Below are 24214 nucleotides of genomic sequence, written 5' to 3'. Positions count from 1 at the left end.
GTGGAATAAGTTTAGAAGGTAATTATCTAGTCAATTACTGTCGTAGATTCCTGGAATTAAAGAATTAAATGTTTGATTGTTGAAACCCTTACTTCGTGGAATGCACTCATTTCAGATAAAATAAAACGTTTTATTTTATCTAAAGAATTAAACTTTATTTTGCAAATAGGCAAAGAATTAAACTTTATTTTGCAAATAGATAAAATAAAACGTTTTATTTTATCTAAAGAATTAAACTTTATTTTGCAAATAGGTAGGTACTTATTAAACTTTTATTGGTTATATATAACCAATAAAATAAACATCTTACATTTCTTGCAAATTCATTAGTACCTGTTAACCTCCATCACTCCGACACTGGCAACCTTATTTAGGGATTAGTAACCCTCACAACTATTGTATTCTATTCTGCTCCAACCTTTATACCTGGTGGTCATACTCAATTTAAAATTGTTTTCCTATATACTTCTGTAAACTTGTTGACAAATATCTGTTTTTCATTGAGTCACCAGTATCAACAGTTTAGGGATTTGCATACATAATTTATTGTTTTATTACTCTCTCATACATAAAAATACACTATAGTTCGTTATTCGTGCACAAGTATATCATCAGTTCTCCATTTTAGTTTTTAACATTCTAGTTATGTTTTTGGGTCGTATACTCCGATGATGTTCAGGTCTTACTTCTCCATTCTTATCTTTGCTGTTACAAGCTTTTCTGATATATATTGACACTCTTTGATGTTATTTTGCTACCTTTGGTGTATACGTAAGGCTACACCTTCTTTGGCCCTGTTTTCTTTTGCTACTTTACTGTAGATTAGTATTTATTCACCTCATTTTGATTATACTTTTCCTTTCTTGTAGTCTTATAGTCTTATTTCTTGTCCTAGTCATCTTCATAGTATCAATTTTGTTTCGACGCTGTACATTGCGGTAGGAACTGGTTATCGATATTAAAAGAGGAAATCAATACAAAGAAAATACCACTATTACTAAGTTAATAACATATCGAGGATATATCATTTATGTTTAAAGTAACATACATATAAAATTAGAGTTTGATATTAATATTGAGAGTAAACTAAATAAATATAAGACCAAATACTTACCATGTCGGGATAGTATTTCAAGTTTGTTTTCTGATTTTTTCTCATGATTTACTGCAGAATCACTAATTCATTGCGTGTGGTTGTATTTTTAAATACAAATCCCATGCTATGATTTTTCTGACGGATATTATTAAGTTGATTTCATATAATTGAATGAACTATCATCAAATAAAGTCGCACCAGCAAAGCAACTCAAAATATTGACAATATCGTCTTAAAACCATCTACTTTAATATATATATATATAGTGATGAGTGTCTTACCACCCGGCAAAATAGCGGAAAGGATAGAAAACAGATTAAGTTGTGAGATAGTACGAGATAAGGCTAGTTATTAGACGTGTCTATTTGACTTAATTGACGTGTCATAATTATACGGATGACCTCGAAAATATTTTATTTTAATAATTTCTGATGTTAGAATAAATGATTAAATATATTAAGATATATTATAGTAAAAAACATTAATTGGTAGCGATTTTAAATTATAAATCTTTAAGTTTATTTAATAACAAAAATAACTCAACTGAAATATTTGACTAAACTAAATAGGTATGATCAGTCTGAAAACAATTGTTGTATGTGGAGTTGGCGTAATAGTTAGAGACGTTGTCTATTGATAAGAAGACTGGGGTTCAATTCACACCAAAGGTAAAATTTTTGTTTTACTCAATCAAAAATAATAGAAAATATGATACATATTAGGTAACAAGTTTTCGGAAAACTCATTATTTACAATTTATTCTTATTCCAATGTTATAAAATAGAAATACAAAATATTTCAAATTCAATTCCAGTTTTACAGTCTTCAGTTGTGAATGGAAAAGAATCCATTAAGACTGTTTAATATCAAATCTATCACTAAATTCTCAGTGTTAATATCAATTCCTCTGTACAGGTAATGATTTTCAAAACAATTGACGACATTGGAATGGATGCGCGCGAACAGCTCCCTGCTTTATAGCTAACCAAATCATCAAGCCTTCAAGTTATCAAATAATAACACATCGAGAAGTGTTTTTTACGGTAAACAGAAACTTTTTATTGAAAAAACAATTCGTGAAAAGGATTTTAACGGTCGAGGAAAAAGTGCAAATTGTTGTCTGGCATGTGAATGGATTATCAGACAACATGATTAGACAACAATTTGTAAATATGTTTTCAAATAGGCCGGCTCCAGCACGATCAACAATTCAGTCTATTATACGTAATTTTTTTACTTATGGATCTGTGTTCGATCCAAGAGGAGTTCGCAGAGGAAGGGAGGTAAATCCAGATTTGGAACTAAGGGACACTTTGATTTGTGCAAGTATTGAGCAAAATCCTACCCAATCAACCGTCCTATAAACTTCATAAATCCAACGAACAGTTCCCTGGGGATCAACATAGACGTTTAGAATTTTGTCAAACTGCAATGGAAATGTCACATCAAGATGAACATTTTTTAGAGAACGTTTTGTTCACCGATGAATATACGTTTTCATTGCATGGCCGTCACAATTCAATCAATGCTAGGTATTGATCTCGAGGAAATCCTCGTCAGATTTATGTCGCTCGTACCCAGCGTCTTCGAAAAGTAAATGTTTGGGGAGGCATAATAGGGAATCATGTCATTGATCCATTTTTTATAGACGGTATGTTGACTGGGCGGAAATACTTGGAACTTCTGCAAAATGAAATTGTCCCAGCCCTTTGTAATTTACCAATACCTTTCGATTCCATATGGTTTCAACACGATGGTTGTTCTGCACATAATTTTCGCATCGTCAGTGAATATCTCAGTGCGACTTTTCCTAATCGATTGATTAGTGGCCATGGATATTTTTTTATTTTTGTAGAATTTTTACTTATTTAAACATTCTTTAAAAGTTTTTAATTTATTTTCGAAAGTACGACGATACTGTTTTGTCAATAAGATTTTTTGTTTTAACTTTAGTTTTTGTTTAGTTTTGTTTAGTGATTCAAAGCAAAACGATCTTTGCATAATTTCAAATTATTAAGAAAAAACCACATGTGGGGTTTGAACTCTAATCGTCTGCGATGTCTTTATCGCAATGTCGAATTCTTACCACTAATCCACGAAGGATTTATAATTATTCCGTGACAAGACTGTATGAAACTCCTCAAATCATAGTAGAAATTATTCTTGGTTAATAATTTAAAACTTTAGATTAAATAATCACTATTATTTAATTTTTTTATTCACATTTTTGCTTTATTGTGGTCAATCAGTTTTTACTTTATGCGAAATTAAAAAATGGAAATACGTCACACATTCGACGTTACTCATAATAATTATGACCGAGGTGATTTAGCTCCAATCTAACGTCTAAAGGTGTGAGACTATCGATAGTGGTAATGTAATGTAATATAAATTATAGGTTTTTCCGATTATTTCTCACCTCTACGAGTTTCATCTCTTTTTATTTCACAAAGTAACTGTGTTTTCTATCTCTTACGTTAAAACCGGGTGGTAAGACACTCATCACTGTATATATATATATATATATATATATATATATATATATATATATATATATATATATATATATATATATACTTCCCAGTAAAATAGTAAATTACATTAGGTATTCAAATTTGTAAATTAAAAACAAAATGGTTCAATAGTAGTGCAATTAATATAAAGCATAGTAAAATACTTGTTTTTTTTTATATAAGTGGATTGAAATAACTAAAAAAATTAACTTTATCACAGTTTATTTAGAAAGGTACCACAAAACTAACTATAGCAATAAAAATAATTAACAATAAAGAAGATATGAATCAAGGAAATTTCATTTTATTTGGGCAAGCATGATTTAATCTATATTCTATATAGATTAAACCACTATTGTGCCAGTAGTAAAGAGCCAAAACAACAAAAATGTGCCACCATTGATGTGAGTGTCCAATATAGTCGAATCTTCCAGCCAAAAATCTTTCCGGAATCTTGGTTATGTAGATGATGAATGCAAAACCGCTTATCATGTACATTCCTATTACTCTTGGCAATAGGATCTAAAAAAATAAAAAAAGAACGTTTAAGTTAATTTTATTAACTAGGTAACAGAAAAAAATACTAAGATAAGTCCACAAAGCGGTTAACAAAATTAAATTAGGTTTTCGTAGACTTTTTCATCCTGTTCCATCTTGATTGGGATTATCTAAAAAAGGCCACCACTATAAGCGCTCCGAATTCGAAAACAACAACTGGTTTAACCGACTCAACCTAAGATTACTATAACTTGTTTCCAACAGATTCTATCGACAAACTATAGGATTTGTAACGACCAATGGTTCCCAAAGTATATTTTAAATAAAGTTTGCTTAAAATTATAGTTTATTTGCTTGACCAGTGGTGAAGCGGTGTATGGTTTTCGTCTACTACAACTGTGTTCTCGTGGTCTTCATTGCATAATGTTTCCCGTCCATATTTCATTGTCCTATTGTGCCACGTGCCCTAACCCAGTTCCATATCATGTCAAGTCGTCGTTTCGTATATGCTCTCTTAGAAAAACTCCTAATATGGCTCGTTCGATGGCCCTCTGTAATGTTTTTAGCCTATTGGCTGATAACTTTGTAAGAGTCCATTCCATCGGTCATAACTGGTGGGATACCCTTTCATTGAAATTTGTTTTTATCTTTATCTTTTTGAAATTAACACTTAATCTCAATACCGCTGCCCAAGTCACTCGGATTCTTCCAGTGGTTTGTGTCGTTTGATTCTGTTTGCCCAGTTTGATCGTGTCATCTAAGTATATAAAATAAATTTGGCAACAATGTTAAACCTCTCGTCTCGAATTAGTTGCACTATTCAATTTTCGAGAAAGTAGTTCGGGGACCTTATATTCCTATTCTGTTTTAAATATGCCTTTGTCACTCCCTCTTGTTAAACGCGTATACCCATGTTAAATTCTTTCCGGCACTATATACTCTTCAATGCTTTAAATCTCACTTCAATCTACGTCTATTGTAATATTTTTATTTGTCATCAATTTTGTCTTATTTAAATTCATTTTTAAACCTATTTTTCCAGATTCGCGTGTAAGTACCTTTAGCATGCAAAGGAGTTCCTCTGTACTGTTGCTTACAAGTACTATGTCATCGGCAAATCTTAGATGACTAATAAATCTGTCATCGATTTTTTTATCACAGTGATTTTAATCGTTCTTATCGTTTCTTCCAAATAATTTATGTCCTTTTTCTTTAATGAATGTATTAGCTTTAGGTTAAGTTGATATTTCTGGTAATTGGTACTGTTTTGTATAAGTTTTTTAGTTAGGAGTCTCTGGTTGGCTAATACGTAATCAATTTCGTTTTTTGGGCTCAGCCAGGTCCAAATTTTATTATCTGGTTTACTAAAAAATGTCTTCATTCAGAAAAGCTTTTGCTTTTGTGTGTAGGTTAGTAAACGTTCTCATTTTTCGTTCGTAATTCCTAGGTCATATTTATATTGTTCTATTTGGTATGTTTCCTGTATTATACTTCCCTACGTTGGCGTTAATCTTCGATGATTATTTTGAAATTAGCTCTTTTCTGTCTTTGATTTAGAAATATCTTCGCAAAATGGCTCTATTTCTTCATCTGTTGATCGGTTAGTTGGAGCGTATACTTAAATGATTTGAATGCTGTACTTTTCTGATAGTTTAAAAACGATGTATAAGACCCGCTCCAAGATTGCAGTAGTTTTTGTGTCAGATGTTTAATTCTTTTATGGACCAATAGTGCTACACCGTCGACATGTGTATTGGACTTGGACTCTTTATGGAACTGATAGAACGTGAACGCATGTCCAGACTGGAGTAGTGTACATTAATCTTCTAGTAGTGCTCTTTCACTTAGATCAAGGACATCCCATTTTATCCTAGTTAACTTTTCTTCCAGCTTATCCATTATTTCAGACGATTTGAGGTTTCAAAACTCATTTAGGGTGTGTTATATATAACTCGCCAAGCTTTCAAGACGGATTGGTGAGTATTGGTTAAGGATATAAGGAAGGGATTTAAGATTTGGGTAGAATGATACTGGCGTTTTGGCCCAGTTTCCTCCAAGTAGGGAGTGGAGGAAATACCAGGAGCTCTAGTAGGCGACGGTAAATCCCTGAAGTAAAAGGAAAATTGAAAAACTAGCTTCCAATATTTTTCAAAAATCCATCGAATAGCACTAAACTCAACCCCATCCTGTGGGTGGGGCGGCGGCTTTTTAACAGATTTTAATATTTTCCAAAAATTTATTGAATGCCTCAAAATGCGACTCCTCACCTCCTACTTCCTGGGAGTGGGGCGGGGGACAACTTTGAAATCTTAAATAGAAACCGCCATTTTTATTGCAGATTCAGTTTCTATGTAAAAACTGTATTCCATATCATCATCAGTTGCAGATTTCTGATATTGTCCTGACTTCTGACTATGTATTTTATTTTTTGATCCGATATAAATTTTGCGAAATATTAGACCGTCTCATTTATTTGGTAAACTTTATATATAGAAAAATAGTAGATTCACCAGTTTATTTAAAATTGAATTTTCTCTTCGATAAACTCTCAGAAACTTAATACGCGGCTTATAACATAAAAAGAATGTATAATAAAAAAATCACTTACAGCTACTAAGGGATTGTCCAAACCGCCATTTTTTATTGTCCAATGAATAGTTGGAATGACACCATAGAGACCCCAGGCGACAAACACTATTGTCTTGACATTAGGATCTACGTTAAATTCAGGAATATGCATTGCCATTGCTATAGCAAAGATCACAGTCACTGTTATTGTATAGAATAATTGCCAGTCCTAAAAAGTTGTTGAGTTAATATCAAATATGGATATGTCAATGTGTAGGTACTATAAATGTTCTAGAAAAAACATCATAATTCCTTCTACAAGATTACGCAAAGTTAGTAAGTAATATTTATTTAAAAATAATGGTATAATAATAAAATAACAAGCAAGGCCCAATATAGGAGGACTACTACACTGCTCAATACTTTAGTAGTGCAGTGACTAGTAAGCAGTGTAGTAGTGTCTAAGGGCTCAGGAGAATGGGACCCCTGAAGCGCAGAAAAAGACATCATAGAAATCGAAAAAACTACGTGCCGCAACTAATAAAGAACTCTATACTGCAACGGTCAAATGGTTTACCGTAAACAGGGCCGCAAATGTTCCAATAAGACCACTGCTTCAAGAAAAAGCAACACAGTTTTCGCAGGAGCTAGGTGGTGATGAGAATTTTAAAGCATGGAGTGGGTGGATAAGCCGTTTTCAGACCAGGCACGAAATTACGTGTGGAAAAATTTGCGATGAAGCGAAGAGTGTTTCCAAAGAAGTCACCGACAACTGGTTGCAGTCATGGCCTACAATAAGACAAAATTACAGTGACGATAATGTTTTCAATGCCGACGAGTTGGGACTTTTTTTTAATCTTACTCCAGATAAGACCCTCAAATTCAAAAATGAACGTTGTATAGTTGGCAAGTTATCAAAAGAAAGGGTAACTGTACTCGCGTGTTCCAACATATCCGGTCCCGAAAAAAGGAAGTTAGTCGTCATTGAGAAATCTCAAAAACCACATATTTCAGAGGTGTGAATCATCTTCCTGTCACATATAAATTTAATAAAAAATCGTGGATGACAGCAGAGATTTTTAGTGAGAACTTTTGAAGTGGGATAGAGAGTTGGGACATCGAAGAAAGAAACCGAAGAAGATGAATATCCTGTAGCGGAGTGGTTGAGGTTACAACAGCAAGGTCAAGAACTAACCCAACTTGAACAATGATGACGAGTTTGGTGAATTCATTGCCATTTATGATGACGTCATTGTTTGTGATCTTCCGACGGATAGTGAAATTATCGCGAAAGTAATAAATCCGCCGGCGTAGCGCGTTATCGTCAGTGACGAAAGTGATGAAGATGGAGAAGACAATCGACGTGAATCTACGCAAGAAGGTCCTAAGAGGCAAGATGTGAAAAGTGCTTTAGACGTTGTAAGAAACTTTATCCAAAGACAAAACCCAAATGAAGAAGCATACAACTGTTTCACATCTTTAGAAAATATGATAGATAGAATGATACTGGACAATTTAAAGCAGTCACAAATGACAGACTTCTTCCAATTGTTTGTTTTGTTTTAACGTATATTATTGACAATAAAAGTAAATAACTCTTTTTTGTTATAATATATTTCATTGACAATAAAATAAACAACTTTTTTCAAAAACGTCATTCAAACAACATTTAGCATCTTATATTGCTCCGAATGGCTTTACTATAGAAAGTTAATGTTTTAGAAAACTACATATTCATATGTATGCACAGTATTATCATTGTCTGATATAGCGAGATCGGCTTATAACGAGGTAAGTAGTCTGCCATTTCAGTTCTCGTTATAGAGGGATATATATATATATATATATATATATATATATATATATATATATATATACATACATATATATATATATATACATATATATATACATATATATATATATATATACATATATATTACTGGAAATCAAGTTAACCTTCTTGTATACGAAGAGTACAAATATTTGCGTAAAAAAAGAGTTTAAAGAATAAAAGTGCTATAGGTTGCCTGAATGAAATATTTTGAAGTAAAGAATTGGAAAACATACAAATTTACACACAATAATAAATATAAATCTATTATATTGATACAAAACTTGGAAACTAACAGAAGCCCTTAAAAAGAAACTGGTAGCAATCGATATGGACGTGCTAAGAAGATCGTCAAATCAAAAGGCTCATGTGTACATATGTTTTTATTTAAAACATTTGTAAATCTATCTGATCTATCTAGAGGATTGAAATCTATAATTGACAATTTCTCAATTAATTATCTTTGTAACAATGCTTGCTCTTCCTATGTGTACTTGATATGTTCATTTATTTAGGGAAAGCTATAAATTGGTAATATTTGTGTGGTGTGTCCATTACCATTATTTTCTTCTTATTACAACCCAAATACTGCTACGGTACTAATTATTTATTAGTACCTTGCCATTATTCTCAAAAAAGTACTTGGAGATATTTTGATCCTGTTGTTGTTTGCTTACTTGTTTAGATATTACCCAGATATATATACACACATCAAAAATGTTTATGGAATACCACTATTGTTATAAAAATGTACTGTTTTCAGTATAAACTTCAACGTTTTTTACATACAACAAATCAAAGTATTCCATTAAAATAATTTGCCAATTGCACTTTTTTATTAATTTATATTAAAGGCAAAAGTGACAGCGCCTCAAATTCGTACGATTAATTGCTTCAAATTGTAAAGAAAAAGTGCTTCAAATTTTAAAGATAGTCTGTATTTACTTTAACATTTTATTAAAACAAGATCATTAAACGCAACGATCGTTACTGAAGTCAAATAGTCAGTGCTGTGAATATGATTGAGGATAGTCTTTCACAAGCTGTTATTTCACGTCATTTTGACGTGTCTTGGAGCGTGATTCTGGCGTCAGCATGACTGTATCTGTAACCAAACCATAAAGAATAGATAACATGAACCTGACCTGCATGTCAGGAGTCCATTGAGAGTTCCCATTTTACACCATGGAAATCGTCGACTCAGATTAAGATGGGCACAACAACATATGAATTTCTATGTTGTTCACAGATGAAGCTAGGTTTTGTCTCAACCACGATTTAAGAAGAGTGAGAGGTTGGAGAGGAGGTGGTCGACAAGAGAGACTCAGGCATGTACAGGGTGTTCGTCAATATAGTGTTCTACAAGTTATGATGTGGGCTAGAATAAGTTTTCATCATCGACCTATTCCCATTCTTGTGGAAGGTACTTTGAATCAATATCAATATATTGATCATATGTTAGAACCTGTTGTTCTTCCTTTTGCCACTGCTGCAGGACCTGATTTGCGTTACATGCAGGATAACGCAAGGCAACATTCTGCAGCAACAGTAAGAGATTGGTTTCATAATGAGGATATTACACTTTTACCGTTGCCAGCATAATCGCCAGATCCTAATCCCATCAAGCATGCATGGGATATAATCCAGCGATGGATTGCTCCCCATTTGCATAATATTCATACTAGCTACGGTCTTCAAAATTTTTTATACAGAAATGCGCACTTCTTAACTGTTGTTTAAAAATTTCATCACAGAGAAATAATATTACACTGAAATTAAGATGAATTCATTGCTGACTAAGCAGGCGTTATAACACTACGTCACTTTTTAAAATCTTAAATTTTATATATTGTTATGATATGTAAAATCGAGAAAAATATTGGGTTGATTAAAATATTTCAAAGTTCAAAAACATTAAAATAATTCAGATAAGTAAGATAATAAACAACAAACATTTCAAAGAAGGAAAGTTATTAAATTCTTGGATTACCTGTACTAAACAAAATGTAAGCTATACATAAATTATTTCTTTGTTATACTTGAGTGACCCGCATAATTTTAAGTGAAATCCAAAGACAATTGAAACGGGTTTTCCAAAATACATTACTGCAGTGATTAGAGACAAATAGAAGAGATTTTAGAAAGAGGTTTTTGTTAGTTTTTAAGAATTATAGAAAATATTATTTGTAAATAAGTTTTAGGAAATTTTATAATTATAGGTAAAAATTTGTTTGTTATCGAAATGAAAAAATGGGGGAATTGTGACGAGTTTTGATTGGCGGAGATTGAAAAAGGTGGGATAAGTATGTAGGAAAAAGTTTAGCGAGATTGAGGAGAGAGAACAGGGAATCAGTTGGTTTTCCAAGTCTGTAAGACGAACAAGGATTGTTCTCTGGTGGTTCCCAAGAAGTAGCAAGCAGTAGTGTTGAATGTTAGTGAGTTTTTGTGGAGTTAGTGTATCTGACAGAAGCTGAAGCAGCAAAATATTGTAAGTCATATTTTCCTACTTATATTCCAAGAGTCACTGTTCAGGCCAACGAGAGATTCAGTTTATCGTAAAGAGAAGATATTCCAAGAGTCATTTTTCACTCGGGCCAACGAGAGATTCAGTTTATCGAGAGGAGAAAGGCTATCATAATTTGAATGATTGTTGCTTTTGAAGGAGATCATTAAGGACGATATACTTGCAACAATCTGTTGTAAGATTGCTGATTACATAGGGAGCGGTTGAGAGGAGATAATACAGTCTACAAGGAACAAGGATTTGGACCACTCATCATCAGAGAGAGATATTTTTGTTTTCTGCAGTTTTTTTCTTTTATTGATAACACAATTTTTACACGTAATTTAGAAAGGATATAAATATTTTGATTAGGAGAGTTAGAATAGTTTGGGATTTTGAGTTTTCAATTAATATTGTTTTTACCATTAATTTTGATTGTTCACGTACGGAGAACAAAATTTTGAGAATCCTTATATGAGATTTGTTTATTGAAAACTTTTGAGTGTGAATTATTTCATTATTTTTATTTCAATATATAGTGTTAGATCATATGTGTTTTTTATTATTCCGGTATTCTCTGGACCTTACCTTTCACATGTAATAGCATAGATATTGAAGCACGAATTTAACCCTGAGATAAAAGAATTAAAAATTGTGATAGAGTCATAATCATATCATTTAAATAATTTTTAATTAATCAAAAAAATTAATTAGCTAATTATTGCTTGGCGCACCAAGACTTTAAATATCACAATAATATATATATATATATATATATATATATATATATATATATATATATATATAAAGAGTTTTTTCTCGTTGTTGTGACCTCTATTTAACCACATCTAACCTCCAATTATCATTTTCAAAATATTCATCTATGCTTTTGCGAGATTCTGTATGTAAACCGTTCATATACCCTATATGGTCTCATCTTCTCCAAACATTCATTATAGCAATATCAATTTATATATTTATAATAAGTATATTATATATTAATTTTTACTTACTGTATCACACCAGAAGGCATAATATATTCCAGATGTATAAATAGCTAGCAAAGACAACGCTATACCAAAAAGATCATATGATAAATATTTTTCGCAATCCTTTTCTGATCTGCACGAAAATGTATGGTATAATGCAGAAAATGCCATACATGACTAAAAAAATAGAAAATATTTATAATAGTTATTTATGTAACAAGAATATTAAGAAAATGTTAATACCATGAGTGGAGGTTGTTCAAAGATAAATGGAAACTTCCAAATGCGAGATTCTGCTTTATTATTTGCGCGTCAATTTCGATTTTACATCGTAGTGGGTATTTAGATGTTATACATTTGGTTTTTTCTGCTGATATTATCATATTGTATTTCTTGACTGTTGTATTGAAGATATAACAGAGAGGCTTTGAAATTTTGATCATATTTTAAGCACTACAAGACCCAACATTCCATATAATATCAAAGTTGTAAGTTTATTTTTTTTAAGTTCATTTTGCAATTTTGTAAGCAACAAATAAGGATAGAAACATTTGAAAAACGCCATTTTGAAGGTTTTTATATGACTTATAAGTTTATTACTATTAAATTTGTTGTAAATGCTTCAATTTTTGATGGTAGACGAAAAAAGTGAAAATTTACTGTTTTTTATCTTAATTTGTTAATAACTAATTAAGTCCAAAAAATCGACTGCAGGAAATATATAGGTTTTTATTGTTCTGAAGCTATTTTCTTGTGGCATTTTAAATTAATTACTATTTAAATGGGAATAAGCCACAATTAAAGGTTAAAATACGTTTATTGACGTTTCAATTTCCACTTCGGAAATCGTTCTCAAAATAGGTACAAACATTAGTAAATTAAACAAATTTTGTTTTTTGTTACTTGGTAAAAAAATTCTTCTAATAATTTAATTTTATCTGACTCATCTATATTGACAATTCAGACATACATTATACATTAATAACAATACCATACATAAAAGGATTATCGGAAAAGCTTAAAAGGATAAGAAATAAATTCAACATTTCAACAACATTCAAAACAACAAACACGTTGAGATCTATTTTGTCCAAAACCAAACCTAACAATGAACAAGAAAGGACAAGGAATTGCATTTATAAAATACCTTGTGAATGCGATCAGTTTTATTTAGGTGAAACATCAAGGCCATTAAATGTTAGAATAAGTGAACATCAATCCTATATTAAAAATAGAGAATTTGATAGATCTCAAATATGTAAACACGCATATGATAATGAACATAGGGTTTAATGGAATGATTCAAATATAGCCCTAAAAGATTCGGATGGTAAAAAGAGAAAAATCAAAGAAGCGGCTCTAATTATGCTAAATGAGACCAATTGTGTCGCGAATTCCTCGGCAGAATGTAGTAGGATCTGGTTACCCATATTGAAAGAGGAAGTTATTAAAAGGAAAATACCAGTATTGGTAAGTCAGTAACATATAGAGAATACATCATTTATGTTTTTTAAATAACAAATATATAAAATCGGAATTTGGTGTTTATTGAAAGTAAACTAAATGCACGATCAAATACTTACCATGTCGGGATAGTATTATGAGGGTTTTTCCTGGTTTTTCCCTCATAATTTACTATGAAATCACTAACAGGAGAATTTTACTGTCATCATGGCATGTATTTGTCTTTTTAAAGACGAATTACATGTTATGATCTTTTCTGACGGATATTCTCAAGTTAAATTTGATTTCATGTAATCGAATGAACTATCTTATAAGTAAAGTCGTCCCAGGAATGCAACTCAACAATATTGGCAATATCATTTTAAAGTCGTCTACTTTAAAATGTATAATGTATGTCTGAATTGTCAATATAGATGAGTCAGATAAAATTAAATTATTAGAAGAATTTTTCACTAAGTAACAAAAAACAAAATTTGTTTAATTTACTAATGTTTGTATTTTGAGAACGATTTCCGAAGTGGAAATTGAAACGTCAATAAACGTATTTTAACCTTTAATTGTGGCTTATTCCCATTTAAATAGTAATTAATATAGGTTTTTGTTACATAGGTCTATACTATTCAACTGAATTGTCATTTGCCTGGCCGGTTGAGTGTAGCAAACCAAACAGGGTACTTTTTTTGCTAATTTCCCTGGTCTACTACTTGAACTGTGGGAAATAAAAAAAATATACAGCATATTATGCAAAACAAAATGAAATGGCGTAGAAATCATGAGAAACTCGAGAAAAAAATTTCTTTAAAGTTTGTAATATTAGCACATTTACTTGAACCAATGTATATTTTGTACTCCTAGTTTTACAGGTTGATATCACACTTTTAATAGATTTTAAACATTTTACAAAAAAGTGAATGAAAAGAGAAAAATGAATTGATTCGTCGCGAATTTCAATCCAAAGCCGCAGACCCGTTTTACCTCTTCCTGGATGTTTATAATATCTTTGATACTTGCATATACTAGAGGTAACCAAAACACACACCCTATATCATCTAAAAAGTACTTACCATAAAACATCCTAGAAATAAAGAAACTATAATTTTGTCCGATAGAGTTGCTTGTACGTGTAAAATCATAAAATCGTACACTGTTAATGCCACAAAAAGGAATAACCCAAATATGTGGGACCAAATATTAATCGTTTCATTGGTCCACCAAAATACACTAAAACAGAAAAGAAATAATGTAAAATAGAATTAAAATTATTAAGTAGATATAGAAATACCCACTAGGATTATAGTTTCTCATGATAAGATGTTCTTGTATGTATGTATACTCATATGTAGAATATAATAGAGAATAATACTAATATAGAGAATAATTATATACTAACCTAGATATACATAAACTTGTTTTGAGATTCCTTCTATATCCTGTCAATATATAGGGATTATGTCGTAAATAAGAGGGGGCCTCTTCATAGGGTAGCAGCTGTTTCGCTTTCTGGTAATAAATTTCATCGTATTCATCGTCGCTGTCGGAATCTTCAACGATCTTTTTACTCTCCTCTTTTTCTTCTGAGGTGGGTAGGTCTTCTAATAAGGATTGCGTGTGATCGTGTAATCCATTCTGAAATACATCAACAAACTTAAGTGGGTAATACTCTAAAAACAATGTGTTCATATCTGAACGTTTGTTCCTATTTTTGTTTAAAAAATATGGTAAATATTAATGTTTTTTAGTTGTGGCAAACACAATGGAACATATAATGTATACAATAGAATTGTCGTGTACAATGCGATTCAACTAATTCGTTCAACATCGTTCTGCTACCATTCAAATATTAATTCACCAGTTCTACAATACAAATTCAATTAAAATATATTTGGCTTATCATGTTTTTAAAAGTAGCAACGGATATTGTATCAATAATTAATTTTTGATAACCGCATAGGCTTATTTTAATGTGTTTTTTTTTATTAATCGGTTAAAATATTATATTCATAAATTAAAAAATACAACTTCAGCGCGTTTCAGTATTCTGAAAAATTTTAGATGTATAATTTTTGGTAATATTTTAAGTTTGGTAATATTTACAGTCCTTTTCATCAGATTTTTTGGTAATACATGTGGATTTAAACCACTTTTTATGAATAAATCCCTTCAACGAAGGATCCTGGGAGGAATATTCGGTGGCATCTGTGAAAACGGCATTTGGAGGAAGAGATACAACCATGAGATATACCAGAACTACACAGCGGCAAAATTTAATTTGTATACATTTCTTAAAATTTCTTTATTTCTGTTATATTGTGATATAATGCCGCTTTTTAAGACATTGAACTGAACTTTAAAGTTGCACCCAGTCTCTAAAATTACCGGTTCTTCGAAAATACGCATATAATAATTGATAGCAAATTTTCAAAACATGTGGATATAAAAGGTTTAATTTCTTGTGACTTGTGACCTATCAGTTTCGGTTTCGTCTCTGACGTATCATATTGACAAACGGTGATACTTTTTTTTTATTTAGAAAATCGCATCGACCAAATGGCCATTAGCGAAAAATTAGTGGATTACATTAGGTACAATTACTTCATTACAATTTGGTTTATTAAATATTGTGGTACTTATTAATGTCTTTCAAGAAATTCAGAGTATTGTTAAAGTTACAGTCTGCACCTAGAGCTTCTATAAGTGTTCCTGGTATCTTGTTATTGCTTCGTTGTTGATTGTTGAGGGGACATTCACATAGTATGTGCATTATTGTTAGTGTCGTATTACACGTTTCACATCGCGGCGGTTCGCACTTTTTAATTAAGTAATCATGCGTTAACCTAGTATGTCCGAGTCTGAGGCGCGTTACTATTATTTCTTGGCATCTTGACTTAGGTAACACATTCCATGCCTCTATGCTGGGTTTCACTTGTTTTAATTTTGAATTCGACACATTCCATTTATTTTTCCACGCACTTAAGATTGATTTTTTTTATATAAGCTTTTATATCCGTTGATACTGATGTGTTTACGATCTCGGAAACGTTACTCACTATCGCGTCTTTCGCACTATGGTCAGCAGTTTCGTTGCCTTTTATTCCTATATGGGATGGGATCCAGATGAAATTTACCTCATTATGATTGATATACGCCTGAAGAAGGACCGTTTTAATTTTTTTTTAAAGCGGGTTTTTTGGATACAGTTGTCGGATGCTTTGTATGGCACTAAGTGAGTCTGTTAAGATGATATATTTGGAGTTTGTTGTCAGATTGATTAGTTCTATGGCGCGATAGAGAGCATACAGTTCAGCTGTATAGATAGTACTAACATTAGGTAGTTTGAATTTAAGGACCTTCTCTGGAGTTACTACAGACGCTCCCACACCGTCGGATGATTTTGAACCATCAGTGTATATCTGGGTATGATTTTTATAACAACTAATGATTTTTCTAAAATGGCAAATAATTAGATCAGGATTAGTGGAGTTTTTATCAAATGACGTAAGTTTAAAGTTATACGATGGTATGTTTTGAATCCAAGGTGGATTATGATCATATGTGTATGGAAGACATTCAGGTATGACAATATCAAAAAGATGCAAATGGTCTTTTATTCTTTTATTGAAAGGTTTATTAGAACGGTGATTTGTATTAAGGATTGGGTAATTATCAGTAAAAGTATTTCTATAGACAGGATTTTTTGCATTATCCTTAATTTTTGTTGCATATGTTAGACTAAGGTAAGCTCTTCTATCATTTAACGACAATTCATTTGCTTCGCAAAGTAAACTTTCAATCGGTGTTGTACAAAAGGCGGTGATACTTTGTTATTTATTTTTATATGTGTGTTTCTTATACCTAAATTATATATTGGATTGTTAAGTGTGTGTTTGTGTGTTTATTTATAAATTATTTTGTATTTCACGGTAGACTTTAGAAGGTAAGTAGTGATAATTTTTGTAAATTTATTTGTTCAGTACCCACACGTTTATTATAATATGTGTATTAACTCTATATATCCAAAAAAATAAAACGCTTATTAACCATATACATAAATATTGTTCTGGGGGTGTAAGTATCTATACAGGGTGGAGACGGTTCTAGAAATAAAACTTATTTACGGCCGGTTAGCATCACCTGGGTCTATTTTCTCCATTATTTTACGCTATTTGATTTGGTATACTAATGACAAATTACATATTTTCTCAATTTAAATGTAGTTAACTAATTCATATTCAATTATTGATTTTGTTAAAATGTACTTCAGCATTGAACATTTAAGGACGCGTATTTAATTGGAGAATATATTTAGAATATTTTCATTTTCATTAATGCCACTATCTTCACATAATTTAGTTACATTCTTCCCTTTAGATTTATTTTATGCAATACCAAAACTGAAAATTGTCTTTGTTTAGTTTTTTTATCTAACATGTAGTAGAAGCTAGAAGACCTGAAACACATTATATAAATCATTTCATTTTTAGTTTTAAAATAATTAGCATAAATAGAAGTCACAGTTTATGTATGCCAAGTAGGTAGACATAAAAGCATTTAATAGAATAAAGAACAACTATTTTATTGTTAATTAGTAATTTTAATTTTGTAACACTATTGTTTTTTCCGTGCCAATATTAGCTTGTGTAGAGGAGGGACGCTGAACTGAGTAGGGGTCCTTCAGTACTTTGTGCAAGACAGACTGGGCGGGGAAGTTCTCAACCCCGACACGGCGCGTCCCAATGGCTGATAGGGAAAGTTCCTGTAGATATGCAGGACAGGTATAAATAAGGCTTCACCAAATAAGTACCCGCGGATCAACGGAGGACATGACACAGGTCAGCAGCTGTGGCATTAGTGGCCCGTGGCTAAGGAATACAATTCCTGACAGGTGCGGTACCACAAAGTCGCAGGGGAAAATCAAATACTGATTTAACCGGCTGTGATACTGCGAACATTCACTAACCCGTCCGGCAAGCGTGGTGTTTTAATGCCATTATACCCCTCAAAACACAACATGTTGAACTTGAAACAAAATGGGACGATACCCCAAGTGGGTAGAGCTAGCAGCTCAGAATCCCACACCGGAAAACCGGTCAGCCTCACGGATCTGGAGAAGGCACAAGCTCAACAAAACGCACCAAAATAGGTACGAACAAACAAAAACAGTTACTACTAGCCACAATCTATGGCTAAAGATAAAAAGATCTACGAATTAGAAGAAGAACTATCCAAGATAAAGTGGGATATTGTAGGACTGTCAGAAGTGAAAAGAAGAAGCGAACAATGCATCCATTTAAACTCTGGAAATCGCTTATACTATACAGGGAAAATAGACGAAACATATGGTAGAATAGTATTTTTTGTCAAAAAGTATCTCACACCATACATTTCTACATATAAAAGTGTTTCTGATAGAGTAGCTTATATTATAATAGACCTAGATAATTAAACCAAGATCAAGGTTATACAAGTGTATGCTCCCACAACAACACATCAGGAAGAGGCAGTTTAAATGTTCTACGAAGATTCGATAACTGCATTACAAGAAAATGATACAAAATATACCATTATTATGGGAGATTTCAACGCAAAATTAGGTAAAAAAGAAGAAAATACTGAAACCAAAATAGGAATGCATGGTTATGGCACACGAAATAAAAGAGGAGAAAAATTATATAATTTCTTAGAACAACAAAATTTATATGCCATGAACACACACTTCAAAAAACCAGCAAACCGAAAATGGACGTGGATATCTCCCGATAAAAAAAAACGAGAACGATTACTTTTTGTGTGGGAACAAAGACATTTTTGAAGATATAACTGCTCTCAATCGATTCACAACTGGCAGCGATCATCGCCTTTTGAGAGCAAGGATACTTATTAAACAGACGAAAACCAGTAGAAACAGGCCACATAATTATTGTAATGAGATAGATCAAACTAAAATACGACAGAAGGGAGATGAGTACAGAGAAGTTTTAAGAAAAGAATTTGTAGAACATTATCAACAACAATATTTCGACATGAACACAATTAATAAAGAAATGCAACGAAAGCTCTTGAAAGCAGGACTGACTGTTACAAAGAAAACGAAAAATAAAGAAGACCGAATAAGTGAAGGAACAAAACGGTTGATGGAAAAAAGGCGCACATTTCTAAACGAAGCAAAGCGAAACACCAACGGTTTCAAAGAATTGAATAAACAAATAAAGAAGGGAGTAAAGGAAGATTTAAGGATCTATAATGAAAATAAGGTAGAAAAATAATAGAAAAGAACCGAGGCCCGAAATGCTTAAGATCAAACTTAGATTAAGAGATTAGATTAAGAGAGGTGGCCTTTCGGCCTATTCCACTGCGACCTTTTCAGATCTATTGTGGTCAAGATTAAACTTAGGAAAGCCTATAATAATCTCATTGAAGGATAAAGATGGAAAAGAAATAAGAGAAAAGAACGAAATCCTACAAATTTACTCTGACATTTTACCGTGATTTTTTACCGTCAGAACTCTAATAGAGAAAGCCAATGAATATCACTTGAACTTATATATTGGCTTCGTTGATTATGAAAAGGCATTCGACTCCATAGAACTTTTGGCAATAGAGAGAGCTAGGAACAATTGCAAGATAGACTCCCGATACAGAATGCTCATACACAATATTTACAAGAAAGCTACAATGAAAATACAAATTTATGCAAAAACCAAAGCTATACCAATCAACAGGGGAGTTTGCCAGGGAGATGTTATCTCACCAAAGTTATTCACACTTGGACTGGAAGACGTGTTCAAAGACATTAACTGGGCAGATAAGAGAGTAAATGTTAATGGAAGAAAACTGAGTCATTTAAGATACGCTGATGACATTGTAATATTCGCTACAAGTTTCGAAGAACTACAGACTATGATGACGCAACTATTTCAAGCTTCGGAAAAAGTAGGTCTTAAGATGAACTTGGAAAAAATAATAACAAATACACCGAACATTCCAGAAATAACATTGAACGACATAAATTTAGAAACAGTAAGCGAATACATCTACCTGGGACAGATAATGAAAATTAACAAAGAAAATCAAACTGCCGAAATTACCAGAAGAATAAGGTTAGCGTAGGCAGGATTTGGAAAACTGAGTTGGATCTTGAAAAGCACTAAAATTGAACAGTATTGGAAAACCAAAATTTACGATCAATGTATCCTCCCTATACTCACGTATGGTTCACAGACGTGGACACTCACCAAGTCCAATATGAATAAAATAGTAAAGGTACAAAGAGCGATGGAAAGATCAATGCTCGGTGTGAGACTTATAGACAAAAAAACAAATGGATTAGAAGCAAAACCAAAGTAAAAGACGCAGGAGGCAGGAGAACATGCTGCCAAATTAAAATGGAGCTTCGCAGGACACAATGCCCGACTGAAGGATAAGAGATGGAACCACGAAATACAACAGTGGAGACCACGGTTAGGAAAGAGAGGCAGAGGAAGACCACAAGTGAGATGGGCTGATGATATTAAGAAGATTGGAGGACACAACTGGAAGCAAGTGGAGCAAAATAGAAAACACTAAATTGATTTGGGGGAGGCCTATGTCAAAAGTCGGATTACCTATGGCTGAAGAAGAAGATTGTTTTTTTTAGCAGTCCCATTTATCAAGATATAACCTATAATAACATGAAGAGCAGTAACAAGCGTGATAGAACAATTTTAAATCCAGAGGTAAAAATTATTGTAATGAATATTCTACAAGGTGTTAAGAAAAGAGAAAATTTGAATGTTTCGGGTGCTGTTTCTCTTTGCAGCACCTTGACGCAAATATCTGCGAGTAGTTTATAAGATTATAAAAGAAAACAAAGAACGTGTTCAGGAGAAGAACACAAAGAAACAATGGGGAGAAAAACAATAGTCTTAGATGATGAAGTAGGAAGGTTTATTCGTCAAAAAATTTATTTATTTTTCTTAAGAAATGAAATTCCAACTTTAAAGAAAATTTCTGCGAAAATCGACAATGATGCCACTTTACTAAAAATCTCACGAGAGATACTACTGCGTATACTGAATTTTAAATATATTTATCAAATGATGTCGACAAAGCAGTTTATTGAAAAAAGTGAGATTGTTATACGGCGTCGTAATTATCTTAAAAAGGTTTGTCAATATCGTGATGAAAGAACAAAAATCCAAAATTTAGATGAGACCTGGTTAAACGAAGATTGTACTGTAAACAAAGTTTGGCATGATTTAAATATTAAAATCAGTCGACAAGCGTTACTTGAAAGCCTCTCTACAGGTCTAAAAGCACCATCAGGTAAGAGCCAACATCTAATAATAACACATATTGGTAGTGAACATTTTTAAATCCAAAAAAAGGGAGATTATCACAAGAAAATGATTGTTGAGAAACCTGGTTTTCATTTATACTAACAAAAATCATTAAACGTGGCTCAATAATTATTTTAGATAATACTTCCTACCATAGTCGTCAAATAGAAGTTTCAACAACAAGTTGGTGAAAAGTAGAAGTAAGTGAATGGCTAGATCGGATAGAAATTGGGTATGACAAGTCTATGATTAAGCCGGAGTTACTAAATATTTCACGACAGCATAAACGAAAATATCAGAAATATTTTGTTGATGAAATGGCTTGTAACCATAAAATTGTTGTTCACCGATTACCACCATACCATTGTGAGCTTAATTATATTGAGCTAATATAGGTACAAGTGAAAAGGTAGTCGAAATATTACCTTTAAGTTATGTGATGTAACAGTGCTTTTCCACGAAGCCATAAATGATGTTACATCAGAGAACTGTTTGCATCGTTGACACGCAGAAAGAAGAAGAAAATATGTTGAATTTAGATATACAGGAAACCATTTTCTTGGTACAGATAGCGATGACTCGGACATTTCTAATGTTGAGTATAAGTAAGGTATGTAAAATTGATTAACTATTCAGTTTGAAAAGTATTTTCGTGAGTTTTCACCAAAAACTTAGACGAAACTTGATATCTTTGAGAACACACATGTATTATTTGATGATGCCTTTTATGGGCACTATTTTTTTGAGGTACCTACAAAATTAAATATTAATATTAATAAAATTGCTGTAAATATTTATCCAAAATCCTCGACGCCTATGGTCTTTCTCAAGTAAGTAGTCTACAATAGTCTACAATAAACTGACAACGGCTGGAAATGAATAGGGCTGACTATACGTGTGGCCAGGTTTTTTTAGTGTGGGTTCCAATGCTGAAAATCGTGCACCCCCCTCCCCATATATATTTTTTTAATGTCCAACAATGATATTTTCGTATATATGAAAACCAGTTTACATTTTTTTTAAATAATTTTTTAAATTCAAAATATATTTGTTGAACTGTAAATTTTTAAAACGAGTTATCTTTGATTTTGTATTAAATTATTGCGTGATCATAAAAAATATATGTATGTGGTCGCAGTCACATATAAAAATACATTATAAAATTTACATTACAACATAAAATTTATTAGAACAACACATTACAATACCATTCGTGGCTGGAATGGTACGATTTTTTTTTAAATTCGTCAACAATTATTCTTGGTCAAATTTTTCGTTTAATGACTGAATCATTCGGTCTAAATGTAGATAAAATACGAAGAGCTTCATTTCTTTTTTATCCTTGAGTGTAAATGCATATCCTGCATTATAAATAATCTAATCTAGTAAAAACTTTACGTTTTCACAGAGTAGAAATGTCAATTGAAGCTTATCATACGTGTCTTTTACTTTGGGATAAATATTATTAAATATAGATAGTTCAATTCTTAATTCTTCCAAAGCTAGAGCTAAGTTTGAAACTTCTTCTATAGCTTAACAAATATCTAAGTATGCCTGGTGATTGAATAATTTGCTAACTTTGGCAACCATTTGCAGAATTGGATGCATTATTTTACGATTACTTAACTCAGTATGGTGGGATAGACACCTAATGAAGACAAAAACACAGATTTATAAAACGTTAGTGCAAAGTATTATGAAACATGAGCTGAAAATTGGATTATACATAAGAAAAACAGCAGTAGGATAGTAGCAACAGAGATGGAATGCCTGCGAAGATGCTGCAGAGTAAGTAACAAGAATGGATAGGAGAACTAATGACGAAATAAACCAAAGAATATCAATATAAACAGACATACTAACATATATAGAACAAAAAAGACTAAAGTGGTATGGACATGTAAGAAGCAGATGGATAAAGAGAATAACTGAATGGAGTCCCATAGGAAGGAGGAAAGGAGGACGACCCCGAAGCTCCTGGAGGAACGAAGTAGACAACGCCATGAGTAAGAGAAGCCTAAACGATGGAGAATGGGACAACAGAGAGAGATGGAAACCGTTGAGCGAGGGAAGCCAGTGAATACAGTAGAGTCCCTGAATATAATATATATATATATATATATATATATATATATATCCATTTATCGTTAGGTTTTGGATGAGTTGCGTCATCAACTGTCTCTTTAATGGGTTCCATAATTGCTTCAAGCAGATCTTTGACCATAAAACCCAGTCTGGTTATGCGAAAATCATAAATTTCACCGCAAAATTTTTCGCAGATATCTGAAGCTTTTAAGACAGGTGGGGGTTAGTAGATGACGAATAGATGAAAAAGTACTCCTATGCGTTTTTTTAAACAATAATTTATGGTCACAATTTAATTTTTTGTCTATAGGTTTTTTCCTTTATATTTTACATAAACAATATTTATATC

At 32.1% G+C, this 24214-nt stretch overlaps 1 protein-coding gene across 1 annotated transcript in view; it reads right to left on the bottom strand.

Moving 5' to 3' along the window:
* Nucleotides 1-3814: 3814 nt before the first annotated feature.
* The window catches only part of LOC140441747 (progestin and adipoQ receptor family member 3-like), a 95228-nt gene continuing 74828 nt past the window's right edge, over nucleotides 3815-24214 (bottom strand). The window contains exons 3-7 of the mRNA XM_072532646.1: nucleotides 14856-15091; nucleotides 14530-14686; nucleotides 12026-12178; nucleotides 6716-6904; nucleotides 3815-4131 (exon numbers count right to left, since the gene is read on the bottom strand). Coding sequence (XP_072388747.1) covers nucleotides 3898-4131; nucleotides 6716-6904; nucleotides 12026-12178; nucleotides 14530-14686; nucleotides 14856-15091 — 969 coding nt within the window. The 3' untranslated portion in view covers nucleotides 3815-3897. The remainder of the gene's footprint in view (nucleotides 4132-6715; nucleotides 6905-12025; nucleotides 12179-14529; nucleotides 14687-14855; nucleotides 15092-24214) is intronic.

The sequence above is a fragment of the Diabrotica undecimpunctata genome, chromosome 5 (assembly GCF_040954645.1).
Source record: "Diabrotica undecimpunctata isolate CICGRU chromosome 5, icDiaUnde3, whole genome shotgun sequence".
Lineage (NCBI taxonomy): Eukaryota > Metazoa > Arthropoda > Insecta > Coleoptera > Chrysomelidae > Diabrotica > Diabrotica undecimpunctata.
This window is presented reverse-complemented; position numbering and strand designations above follow the sequence as displayed.